The sequence below is a fragment of the Gymnoscopelus braueri genome (genome assembly GCF_963280865.1).
Source record: "Gymnoscopelus braueri genome assembly, chromosome: 10".
Classification (NCBI taxonomy): domain Eukaryota; kingdom Metazoa; phylum Chordata; class Actinopteri; order Myctophiformes; family Myctophidae; genus Gymnoscopelus; species Gymnoscopelus braueri.
In genome coordinates, this window is record NC_137611.1 from 14,603,848 (window position 1) to 14,617,078 (window position 13,231).

General features: G+C 43.4%; 1 protein-coding gene across 1 annotated transcript in view; it reads left to right on the forward strand.

The window, feature by feature from the left end:
- Positions 1-615: 615 nt before the first annotated feature.
- The window catches only part of LOC308093379 (netrin-G1-like), a gene marked incomplete at both ends in the record, with an annotated part of 137,315 nt that continues 124,699 nt past the window's right edge, over positions 616-13,231 (forward strand). The window contains one exon of the mRNA XM_080439715.1: positions 616-864. Coding sequence (XP_080295841.1) covers positions 616-864 — 249 coding nt within the window. The remainder of the gene's footprint in view (positions 865-13,231) is intronic.

The window sequence follows — 13,231 nt, forward strand, 5'->3', positions numbered from 1 at the left end:
CCTGTGCATCTTTAGCATTGCTCATAATTCCGTCCACATGTCCATGAGCTGTGACCTGATTTGCGGCGGCGATGACAACCCTGTGTCCTTCTCTCCCACAGAGCCCCGCCTACAGTACAGTGAGAACGATGATTGACAGCAGGCCGAGCTGAGACCACTTGACCCTCAGTCGACCTCTCTGACGAGTGAGGAGTAACAGAGCGTTGATCGCCGCTCCATCTTGTCGCGTCTGACCATTCCCTGACCTTTCACCGACACCCGACACTTGCAAAGAAGCGTGCGTCTTGGACACACCTCCGCGGCCCAAGGCGTGGGTGATATCAGCAGTGGGAAGCTGAAACACCGGTCAACTGAAAGACTCAAAATAAAATAAACATTTATATGACGGTGCCAACAGTATAGCCTGAAGCCGCCGACGCTAAATCTAGCCAAAATGCTGCTGCTGTTCGCAAACGGTCCACTGCACATTTTGTCACAGCCGGAGCTATTTTAGAACGTTCAGAGTTTATATCGTCCTTTCAAGGCTGAGCGCCGATTGAACAAAACGAACAAAAACAAAAGAAAGACACTGAAACACAGAGACACAAGCGGCGAGCAGCAGCAGCAGCAGCAGAGATGCTTTGGCCAGCTGTGTTGGTCACCCTACAGGCCGCGTGTGCCATCGTGGCTCGCGGCATGCAGCACTACCCGGCGGCCTGGGGACACTACGACGTGTGCAAGTCCCAGATCTACACGGAGGAGGGCCTGGCCTGGGACTACATGGCCTGCCAGCCAGAAGCCACCGATATGACAAAGTACCTGCGCGTTGGCCTCGACCCCCCCAACATCACATGCGGGGACCCGCCGGAGACGTACTGTGCTTTGGTAAGTCGCGGCTCTCTCTCGCCGCTGCCCCGCTGATGGAGACGAATGAGGCTGTAGGCGGGATCGCCCCACATACTGGGTCAGGGATGGAGTGTTAATGTGTGCAAGGAAATGTAAAGGCTATTGCTACTGCTGCTGAGATGAGTGCACGCGTACACGCCAGGGCTGGCGGTTGTTACGATGGCTGCATTCACATTAAGTTGTGTATACGCACGCCAGCCACACACACACACACACACGCACACGCACACGCACACACACACACACACACACACACACACACACACACACACACACACACACACACACACACACGTAAATTGGTTGACAGATGGACATGGAAGGATGGGCACATACTCATAGCATATATGCTTGTGTACACAAACATGCACCAGTATAAATACATGCACCAGGCACATAGCCGATACTTCGATGCACACACCAAAGCATGCTTGCATACTGTATATGCATACATTACCATGCATGCATGCATGTACACAGCCACACACAGACACACACTGACACACGCACACACACAAGCACACACGCACACACGCACGCTCTCACACAGAAATAAAAAAACCTTTTACGCTGACAAGATAACAGCTCCAGCACAGTATTTATGCCGCGTGTCAACAGAACCGCATTCATTCCAGTGTTTTCATTAGGCTCTCATCAACTATTATCTAATGTTCAACCCCAGGTTGTGTTTTGTGTGGAACCGCACAAGAGGAAGCAGAGGAGAAGCCGAAGGCTCCTCCTCCATGTACCGCTTTATTATAAGTTATGTGTGCGTCTGTGTGTGTGTGTGTGTGTGTGTGTGTGTGTGTGTGTGTGTGTGTGTGTGTGTGTGTGTGTGTGTGTGTGTGTGTGTGCTCGCGTGCCCGGGCCGCCGCAGAGAGCTCCTGTGTGTGAGTAAATATTTACCAATTAGAAAGAGCCTCCTTAAAAAAAGCAACGCTCTTTTTTTTTTACTTGTGCAGTTCCAGATGGCACAGAGACATTTAACGCCACAGCAGGATGAAAGAGGAGCCTTGTGTTTTCAGCCATGTCTGGCATTCATTCGGCTGCGCATTCTATCATAACAAACTGCAAAGGGTTCAGTGGCCCTGTAGATAAAAAAAAAGACTGAATAGATACTGAGAACATAACACAGGGAGCAAGGCTGGTGAAGGAGAAAAAGAGGGGATCTGTTTATTTGGTTCACAGTATACCAGTCTAGCAGGGGGCTCTCTCATTTTCATTTTCATGTCAAGGACACCCAAATTGATATGTATTAGACCGCAGAGCCCCATTTCAAGATATTTTATGCCAGGGACTGTCACTTGAGAGAGGTGCAACTGTTGTTCAGAGTGAAACCTATGATCTGAATAGTTCTTTCTTACATTCTCTCATTGAGTTGATAGTCAAATAATAGTGAAATTATGCTATTCAACATTTTGCTTGGAACATGGAACATGTAAACAAACATATATTTAACCCATTCAATCTGGCGGGAACGCATCTCTGTCATTTTAGATGTCTTTGGCTATTCAAAAATAGCAGATATACAAGCGTGGCACTGCAATTTTTTTTAAATCATGAACATTTGTGCAAATCTTTACAAATGTCTTCTAAATCCTAGTTGTTATATCAGTGGTTCTCAAACCTTTTCATGTCAAGGACCCCCAAAATTTTCTTTTCATCCCCATCAAAATATGTTGTTCCAGGGACCCCCAGAAGCAAAGATTTGAGTTAAAGATGTTGTTTAAAAAAATATATGTATTCAAAGATTTGCACAAATGTAAAAAAAAAAAAAAAAAAAAAAGCAGATCTACAAGCTCATAGCAGATCTATGATCTTGTAGATCTGGTATTTTTGAATAGCCAAAGTATAAAATAATGGTTATAGCTCAAATATAAAATAAAATGGCTTTCCCAGACTTAAAGGGTTAAGGGTGAAAACTGAAGATTGCAATAGCCTAGCCTTGCAAAGCAACTAGAAAGATCATCTTCTCCGATATCATAGAAATGTGTTGTTGATGTTTGTGTTTGCATAAGTGGCAGAGTGATGTTTACAGTGATGAGGCACAGCTAGCCTACAAACAGTATTTCATTTCAGCGTGGCTGAGGTGTGCTTTATGGTGATTTGAGCATGGCTGGAAAGCCTGTAAATTGGTATATGGTGCATTTATATGGCGCCTTTCTCCAAAGCACTTTACAATGTGCATTTACATTCCCACGCTGACAGTGGGATGGAAGCCAGGCAAGGCACCAACCTGCTCATCACGGAGCAGTTAGGGGTTAAGTGTCTTGCTCAAGGGCACTTTGACGCGAAGGCATGAGGAGCCAGGGATCGGGAATATTTGTCCCATAATGGTGAAATGAAATTGTTTGTTTGTGTGTGTGTGTGTGTGTGTGTGTGTGTGTGTGTGTGTGTGTGTGTGTGTGTGTGTGTGTGTGTGTGCGTGTGCGTGTGTATGCGTGCATGTTTAATGAAATAATGTTTCACCAAGAGAATTCATCAATACACGAATCCACGGAGCGCTGCCCTGGGCGCAGCCATTGCTGCGGTGTCAACGCTCCGCGGACGCGACACCGCAGCAATGGCCGCCTACAGGCAGCTACAGGCAGCTACAGGCAGCGCGCCTGTGGATTCGTCTATAGGAAATCATCAGCATGACGTCAGAGAAGCCACAGGGAAGCCATGTTTTTCAACCCTGTCTGTCTTGGTTGATGAGTAGCTGCCTTGCATACTGTATGTACCTTGAAAGCAGTGGTGTAAATTAACTAAGTACATTTACTCAAGTACTGCTCTTAAGTACAATTTTGAGGTACTTTTACTTTACTGGAGCATTTCCAATTGTATATACTTTTACTTTTACTCCACTACATCTCAGAGGCAAATATTGTACTTTTACTCCACTACAATTATTTGAAAACGTTAGTTACTAGTTACTTTGCATATATGAATTATTACATTATAAAACATACATTAACCACTTTGGCCCCATTTTATACCTAGGCTATTTGAAAATAGTCGATCTACAAGCTCACGACGCGTCGCATCGCGACACGTTGTGAGCTTGTATATCTGCTATTTTCAATTGTTTTAGTACTTTTACTTTTGGTACTTTAAGTACATTTTGATACCAATACTTTTGTTCTTTTACTCAAGTACATTTTGAATTGCGGACTTTTACTTGTAACAGAGTGCTTCAACATCGCAGTATTGATACTTTTACTTAAGTAAAACATTTGAGTACTTTTTTCCACCACTGCTTGATACTGAAGCTTCCAGATGCGAGCTCCCTCAGCTGGGTACGGTTACATTAACAGAGCATTTACTGCACAGCGGCGTGCCCTCTGCTCATTGACATAACAATGAGCAGCTGTAAATCATTTGATGCGTAATGCTCATATGCATGTAGTACAGCCTGGTAACAATCACAATCAATCAGGAGACACAGGAAATGTGCAGTCATTAGTCTTTGTGATGCTGGCACATGGTCACCGCACGTTGAGGCAGGTGCAAAAACTAGGAGCTCGGCTCTCTGTATATTAGCACATTAATTTCACCCTGGCGTCCCTATTTTGGGAATGTCATTATAGGCCAAAACTTTAAAAATGTTTAAAAATTCCCCGAAAGTTCCAGCTACTTTCGTTATTTTGTCATTATGACAAAGTACAAACGTACGTACGGTGAGGCTTAAAGGACCAAACAACATAAAAGGACCACTTCACCCATTTTCAACCTATCTTCGTATAATTGGTCCTCAATAATGCTCATTATAATAGTGCTCTGCTGTCTGGCAGAAACCAACTATGTCCAAAATATTAAGTTTTCTGTAAAAGAAAACATGATAATGATTTTAAAACAACACAATACTGCCTCATCAAAGTTGATATTGTGTCATTATATTATCATCACTTTATCCAAATCCAGCTCAAGTGGAGTTAGGTGGAGGTTTTTGACCAGATAGTTGTTATGTCCATCATTGATTAGAATGATGAAGTCAGACAGGAAAAAAGCCTGAGTCGTTATAAAGTTTGTTTCTCTTCCGCTCTGCAGCTGCTCTGTGTGCCACGCAGGGGGAGAGGGGGTGGAGTTTGGTGGTTTGACTGACAGTTTGAGGATCCAATGGAGTTAGGAGGTTTAGTAAGAAGCGCTTTCTAATACTTGTCATTGGTTCAATATTTGTAAAACCCACAGGGTGTTCAATAGCATGGATTTATTAAAGAAAATAAAAAAAGTATATGTAATATGGAGTCTACTCACTCTGTGTCTCATTGGTGGGCTGTCTCATTGGTGGGCTGTGGATAGTTGCCAACCAGTGATATCATCTACTGGGAATCCAAGCTAATAGAAACGTCAGGCTTTCAAAGTTAACTGAAATAGAGGTCATTGTTCTCGCATTAATACAAAATAAAAATAAAATAAATGAAATGACCAAACCTGCCTACCGATGATGTCACTGCTAGGCGGGTTTCTGAACTGTCCACAGCCCTCCTCTGAGACACAGAGTGAGTATAGTAGACAGTATTGGTGCCATATCTTATAATGAGCATTCATTAGTGAGGACCAATTATACGAAGATAGGTTGAAAATGAGTGAAGTGGTCCTTTTAAGTTGTTAAAAACATGATCTTCAATATCTGACCCCAGAGCTGCACTTCACTGCGTCCAACGGCTCAGTTTTTCGAGGTCATCAGCATGGCGATCATCAGGAAGCTCCCGAACGCCCCCTGGGCCTGAAGGATCGCACGCTGTCTGTATCATCTGTTTACATCCTCAACAACACCGATGACCTTATCCACTGGTGCTGCTGCTGCTGGAAAGTTACTTGAACGATGAGAGGCGCATGCAAATGAGCATCCCCCCCCTCCCCCTCCCCCCTCCCCCCGGCCCACCTTAATCCGTCTCCCCTCAAGTCGGTATTGGGCCCGACTGTGGATGGGTCATTGAGACCTCTACCCCTTCCTGCTGCCTGTAGTTACCATTCTCATCTGTATCTCTGGCTGTGTTCAAAGCTGTCTACTCCCCCCCCCCCCCCTCTACGCTCTGCTACGAGTGGTCAACGATCACACGAGTTACACACACAGTAAAATCCTAATACTGCCAGGCAGAAATCTCCATTATTTCTTAATTTTTTAGCTTTTTACCCATTTTAATTGTCATACCAATTGATTCCTCCCCACACACACATACAGTATTTGTGTATTGTCATTCCTGTTCTATTGACTCACCCATGCCAGTGAGGAGCCCCCACCGGGAGGAAGTAGAGCCTTCATCATGGGGATGTCCAGGGAATCATGTCCGGTGTTTGGCCTTTCCCACATGTAGCATGTAACAGGAGAATGTCCGTTTCAGGTCCGTTTCAAGTTAAATCCGTTTGATAAGGTGAGGGGCAGAGGCTGGGTTCGATTTTACCATGAGAATTGCGTGGGAGTTTATAGATGGATTTATTATATTGTTTTGCTGTTGTTAATCCTCAACCACTATTTTCTTTAATTCATCAAGTGCGTTCTTTGTTTTTTTGTTTTTTTTGTTTCTTCATTCATCGTAAAGGAATACGACAAAAACAACAATTCTCCATGAATTCAAGGCCTCACTGGTTGGGTAATTTATAGGAAAAATGTCATTTTGGGGGTGAAGTAAATTTCATTGCACTCTGAGAGTGTAACATTGGACTTGGATGATTAATTCCGCGACCGAGTGGACGTCCTATACGATGACGTGGTATTCCGGAGCGTATGTGGGGACGGATGCGGTGCGGTTGGCCTTCTGTGTCCTCATAATTCTGCAGAGAGCGGCTTTCCTAATCGTCTCGTTGAAGGGCTGGACTATAGAGCGGGCAGCAACAGATGAGTCCCGGATAAAGAGTCTCGGGGACAGGACAGGTGTTCTGCATCAGGGGGAGAGTTAGCCTTGTTTTTTATTTTTAGCCACAGAGCTTCAGGGGTTCTTCGAGACATATTAGGCCTTCACTGCCGCGCTGCGGTGTGGCGCTGTCATGTGACGCCGTGACGGGGTTGTTGTTTTTTTTCCCACATGGCTTTAAGAGGTCCTGGACTGAACACATGCCAGACTACTGCAAACGAGCTGAAAGCCACTTATAGCACCTGATTTAATGTTTTTCTTCCTTCTATGCAAGAATTGCAGAGTACTTTTTTTGTCCCACTCCGTGCTTTAATTAATGGATTTTTAATATTCAGCATTTTTCATTGAAATTAATACAAATTATCCAATTAGAAACATATGAATGAGGCATGAGAGAGGCAATTATTGCGCTGCTGTGCCACATGGGCCTAATGAACAATAACTGCTAATGCAGAGGAATATGCCTCTATAAAAGACACTGGCGTTTCCAAAACGTCCCACAGTAATTCTTCGACGCAGGCGAGGCAAACAGGAGTGTGTTTTTAATTACTACGCGACTCACGGTTGGTCACGGTGGATTTAATGATCATTTTCAACAAAGACGGGTTACTGCATGCCTGCTGTTGTGAAAGTGTGTAGGTTGGCATTTTCATGCGGTTTATTTCTCACACAGCTAAAATTTGCAGTGTTCATTTATCAGTTTGTAACTCTCTGAGAGCGTACAAATGTAACCAAATGGACCCTTTGCGAGTGCATTTGGTTACATTTTGACATTATCAGTGTTAAATTAACAGCTAGGGTTTTACTGTTTGTAGTGGTGCCGGGGGGGGGGGGGGGGACAAGGACAAACAATGACACAAACAAACGTGTAGGAAAACGTCGTCCAGAGAGGATAGACTTTGAAGGATGCTGAGTGAAGCTTAATTTATGCTTCAGCAAAAAGATAAACAAGAAACTGAAAAAGAAAGTGTTGACGGTTTAAACATTAATTTAACCTATTTGTATTGTAGAGCATGTCAATACAATATAACTAGTAGAACTGCAGTGGTTGGAGGTGGTACGTCTCACTACTCTTCCATTGAGCCTTCCATTGCCATTATCACAAAGAGGTGCATGAATTTACCAAATTCCCTGGCTGCTGATTTGGGATCCGGTTTAGCTTTTCACCTAGATCTGTACTTGGAGGCATTAAAAACACTGGTCGCGTCTTTCATGTCCAGTTCCAGGCTTTTATTTTAATAAGGTCCAGTAAGTTGCCTGCGTCCGTGATATTACATATTTACACCTGTGATTTAGCTTTCTTTTGCCACGTACAATATAGTTTTCATTCAAATACGATAATTTTAAGCCTTCGGTACGATGACTTAACATTTCCCATCGGGCAGCACTTGCCTTGTGCTGTTACAGTTGCAATTATCTCTCACTGACGGGAAAGAACATAAAACGTACGGATTGTAGCTTTAAAAGCAGGTGAAATATATTCGAGGACTTACTATTCATCAGTGTAACGCCGATGGAACTGATGCCAATTCCAGCGATGGAAATCATTGTGATGGAAATGAACGAAGCGCACTCTCGTTCGTCGATCACGATGACCTTGAGCAAGGCAGTTGACCACCAAACACTCCAACGGAATTGACTGTGATTGCACTGGGCACTGTACTGTGATTGTACTCGTTGAAAAGGATGATTGCTAAAGAGAGCATCGCACTTTATAGCAAGGTGATTACAGCCTGCAGTGGAGGCAAGTAACTATACTCAAGTACTGTACTTAAGTACAATGTTGAGGTACTTTTTTACTTTACTGGAGTATTTCCAATTTTCAATACTTTTACTTCTACTCCACTCTCAGAGGCAAATGTACTTTTACTCCACTACAATTATTGGAAAACTTTAGTTACTTTGCAGATTTAGATTATTATACAAAATAGTTCATTAACCACTTCATCCCTATACTGTATACTTCGGCTGTTTGAAAATAGTCGATCTACACGCTCACAACGCATCGCATTGTGATGCGTTGTGAGCTTGTAGATCTGCTATTTTCAAAAGAATGTCTATACAATTTGAAAACTTGAAACGGAACATTTCTGCATAACGGGTACTTAAACCTTTGGTACTTTAAGTACATATTGATGCCAATGCTTTTGTACTTTTATTTTTACATTGTGGTATTGATACTGATAAACTGTGAGCACTTCTTCCATCACAGTGATTACAGCACTTCACAAGCAGCTTCTCTGGCCACGGAAAAGCCACTCAGGGCACCGTGCAATTCCCCCCCCAAAAAAAGGCTCCGTGAGAGTGATGCGGTAATAGCGCTCATTCGAGCTGTCCTGACTTTAACTGGGGTAGATTATTGTAATTCCTCTGAACTTTGTTCTGCTCTCTGAGCGTGGATGAAAGGAGAGCGTTTGCTGCCAGTTCTCCGCTTCTTGGGCCCTTGCAGATGCTTAGGAGAGGAAAAAAAAGGAGGAGGAGGCAGGAGCTCCCTGCTAAGCTGCTTGGAGACCGCTACGCTATTGACAGCCGCAGCAGAGGACTTATCTTTGTTGGCCCTGATGGGAGAGAGTCATTATGAATTTGAATCAATGCCTCATACTGTCTGTCTGCTGCTACCCCCCCCCCCCCCCCCCCCACAAAAAAACAACAACAACCCTGACATCTTGAAATATAGAAAAGAAACATTTCGAATACAAAAAGGACCAAACACAAACACTGTGTTATATTCGACACTGATGAAGGCTAGATAGCCGAAACGTCTGCCATCTTTGTCATCTTGAGGCATGGAATAATACAAAAAATATGGACTTTTATTTCTCAGCGCAACCCTCCATGTTTTGATCTATTGGACAGTTTATTTGGCATCAGAGTGGTCAGAACGTGGTGGTAGAGACATAAGTTTGTCTAAATGACCATTAAAACCGGGAAAGCATCTGTGTCATTTTAGATATTAGATATATATATATATACAGTATATATATACTGTATATAGCATATTGGTTCTCAAAGTGGGGTCCGGGGTCAAACTTTTTTGAATGATTGATACACTGATACACTGTATATAAAGTAACAGCGTAGACATCAAATCTGATATAGATAGTAAAACATCTGATACGCTGTATATAAATCAACAGTAGACATAAAATCTGATATAGAAAGTAACAGTTTAGACGTAAAATCCAATATAGAGGGTAACATTCTCTCTCTCATCATTTACCATCGCTCTAACGAGAGGATGTCTGAGCATAGTTTTAGCTAGTCCTCTCTCTCTGTCCTCAAATTTGTCCGACCCTCTCTCTCCCACCCTCTCTCTTTCTCTCTCTCCCTCTCTCTCTCTCTCTCTCTCTCTCTCTTTCTCTCTCATTCCCTACATTTGTTCAGCGCGTTCTTTTTGAAAGTAATGTATTATTATTGTCGGTGTGGGGCCGTTTACAGCCATGAATCTGCAGATAAGCTCTTGCCTAAGAAAACGATAAGAACAGAGCAATGATCCCGTGCTCCAAGCACGCAGCTATAACACCCATTGCATCACCTTTGTTTTAGACAGCCGAGGTGGAAAGTGAGACCAGTGCTACAGTATATCTGTGTAATCGCTCGCAACAAATTGGCTTTGGAAATGCTCACATTACCAGACAGTCGGAGGAGCCGTGGAGATGGTTAATGCCGTTCTCTTTGATTCGCAGACCCTGTTTCCCCATCCTCCCCCCGGGGGGCACGGGGGCTGGAATTCACTCATCCATACATTAGTTTGGGAGACAGGGAGACATGTGAGTGTTTAGCTCCCCCTGTCACCTCCGATGCCCTTGACTTTGTTCTGAACTGGCCCCTGACCGGCCCATCATCGCCGCACCGCTGCGCACCACGACGCCGAGATGACACACAACACGTCCCCAGACTCCTCAAGACGAGCATGTGGCTCTGCGTGTGTGAGGTGTGTGTGTGTGTGTGTGTGTGTGTGTGTGTGTGTGTGTGTGTGTGTGTGTGTGTGTGTGTGTGTGTGTGTGTGTGTGTGTGTGTGTGTGTGTGTGTGTGTGTGTGTGTGTGCGTGTGCTGCAAAATACTGAGTGTAAAATCTACTCTGGAATCTGGAATACATACAATAGATAGATAGATAGATAGATAGATAGTCTTTGAACTTTGGCATAAGTATCATGTGCAATCGTTCACAAGTGTTATGGGTATACTTGAATGGATCTAAATTATACATAACTATATATATACAAACTATAGACAGTAGACAGCAGGGACGTGCAGATGGATTTGGAGAGGCAGGGGCTGGGGCTGGAATTTCAAAAGGGCACCTATTGGATTTATTTCTTTTACGAACAATTACCATACTTTTAAGCCCGAAAACCCAACAAATCCTAAAAGGTGCTTGAGTGCTTAATGTCCTCAAAGTCACGCACCCAGCAAGCTTTGAACTGAGCAGATTGGACCTTCCGTTCCAGAGATAATGGCCAAAACATCTTGAAAACGGCCACTTTCGGCGGTTTTCGATCGTCGATTTCCGATTGAGTTTTGACCATTGTCGCCCGTTTTTCTTTAATAACACGGGCTAGGAAGGTCGTACAGCGACAAACTTTGAGCTGCATCCAATACATCCACTGCCATTTCCGCCGGCCTTACCGTTAGGCCGCTATAGGGGCAGTTGAAATTTATGTTTTTTGTTTTGTTTTGTTTTGTCTGGAGAGGGCACTTTTTTAGAGACGGGTAAAAGGGCAGGGGCTCAAGCCCCCATTCATGTCTATGTGTGCACGTGCATGGTAGACAGCTGTGAGACCGATAAATGCCAGCTGCACAGTGGGAATATGGATAAATCTGTACAGTCAATCTACACAGTGGTGATAATTATGAGCAAATACGTTTCAATGTATTGACATTGAAACATGTACACCATTTATACTTAAGCTAGGCCACTGATTATGATGCTGGTGTAACAGTACATCCCAGTTGTCCAAAAAAGCCAGAGTTGGTGAGCAGGAGTCATTAATCCAAGGACAGGACAGAACGGAACGCATGGGGGCTTTGGTTGGTTCTGTAGCTTAATGGCTACCGGCTCAATAGGACTGGCCGAGTCGCTCAGTCTTGAGGGAGAGTGGGAGTTACGGTGAGATTGTACTATGCACTGCCAAATCCTGAGTGTTCGTTTAGCTCTGAATGGGCTCGTTTTTACACTCTCAGAGATAAGGTCAAGCTGCAGTGGCATTTTGACAAACTTCCATATTTATCGCTATTGTTGTACGCCACCATTTTACAGTGCTTAAAGGACGACTTCACCCATTTTCAACCTGTCTTCATATAATAGATCCTCAACTAATGCTCCTGATGAAATTGTGTAATTTTTTTCTACTCAGTTTGTGTCTCATAGGAGGGCTGTGGACGTTTCAGAAACCCATCTACCAGTGACATCATCGTTGGAAAGTTGTTTTTTTTCTTCAATATTTAAAAAAAGTTATTTAAATTTTTAATAACGCGAGAACAATGGCTTCCATTATAGCATGCTAACTTTCCAGGAATAGAAAGCCTGTAGTTTCTATTAGCTTGGATTCCCCATCGATGATGTCACTGGTAGACGGGTTTCTGAACTGTCCACAGCCCTCCTCTGAGACACAGACTAAGTAGAGAAAAATGGTGCCATATTATAATGAGCATTAGCATTAGCAAAATGGGTGAAGTCGTCCTTTATCAGACCAATCGATTTAGTCGATTATAAATAATCTGTTCAAATGTGTTCATGTTGATTCATTTATATTTAAAATAGATGATAAAAAATAACTTCTCGATTATTCGGTTATAAGTTATTGGTTCTAAATATCGGTTTCGATATATATTTTCGGTTAATTTCACAGCCCTAACATGGAGGGGGGGCTGGAGGAGTGCAGAGAGGTACAGTCATCTTTCTCTCCTGCTGTCTCCTCCCCTTTTAATTTCCTCATCCCTTGTTTTCTGTCAACTGATGATGCATAACGACGTGCACGCCTTGTTTGGAACACGTGCAAAAAAACACCGCGGTACGATCTGCTCCGTTTGACAGATGAAGATATGCCCACATTATTCTGCAGAAAAATCCTGACAGGTTAATTCGAGAGGGTTGTAAATACAAAAAAACAGATGAATAATGCATGTAGAATTGAGAAGGAGGGGGGAGGGGGGGGGGGGAGACAGAGCAAATGAAAGAATGAGAGAAAGAAAGGCGTTTGAGCAGACTGAGTCCTCCTGGACAGCTTTGCATTTGAATGCATGTTTGTCATCTATAATGCAGCGATACGCGTACGATACCTGATCCGCTATATATTTCTTTTGAGAGCAGACACAATGCCTGAAGTGGCAACAGCCAAAGCCTGCAGAGAAATGAAATAGAATATTTTTTTTCATATACCTTTTTTCATGTGGTTGATAATTGTGATTTTCCCATTGTGTGATAGTAATGGTTTTTGAAAGGGACACTTCTCGTGCTCTTACCAATGCAAAAAAGCCTGTGCTTAGAACGTCAACAGCAGTGCCGA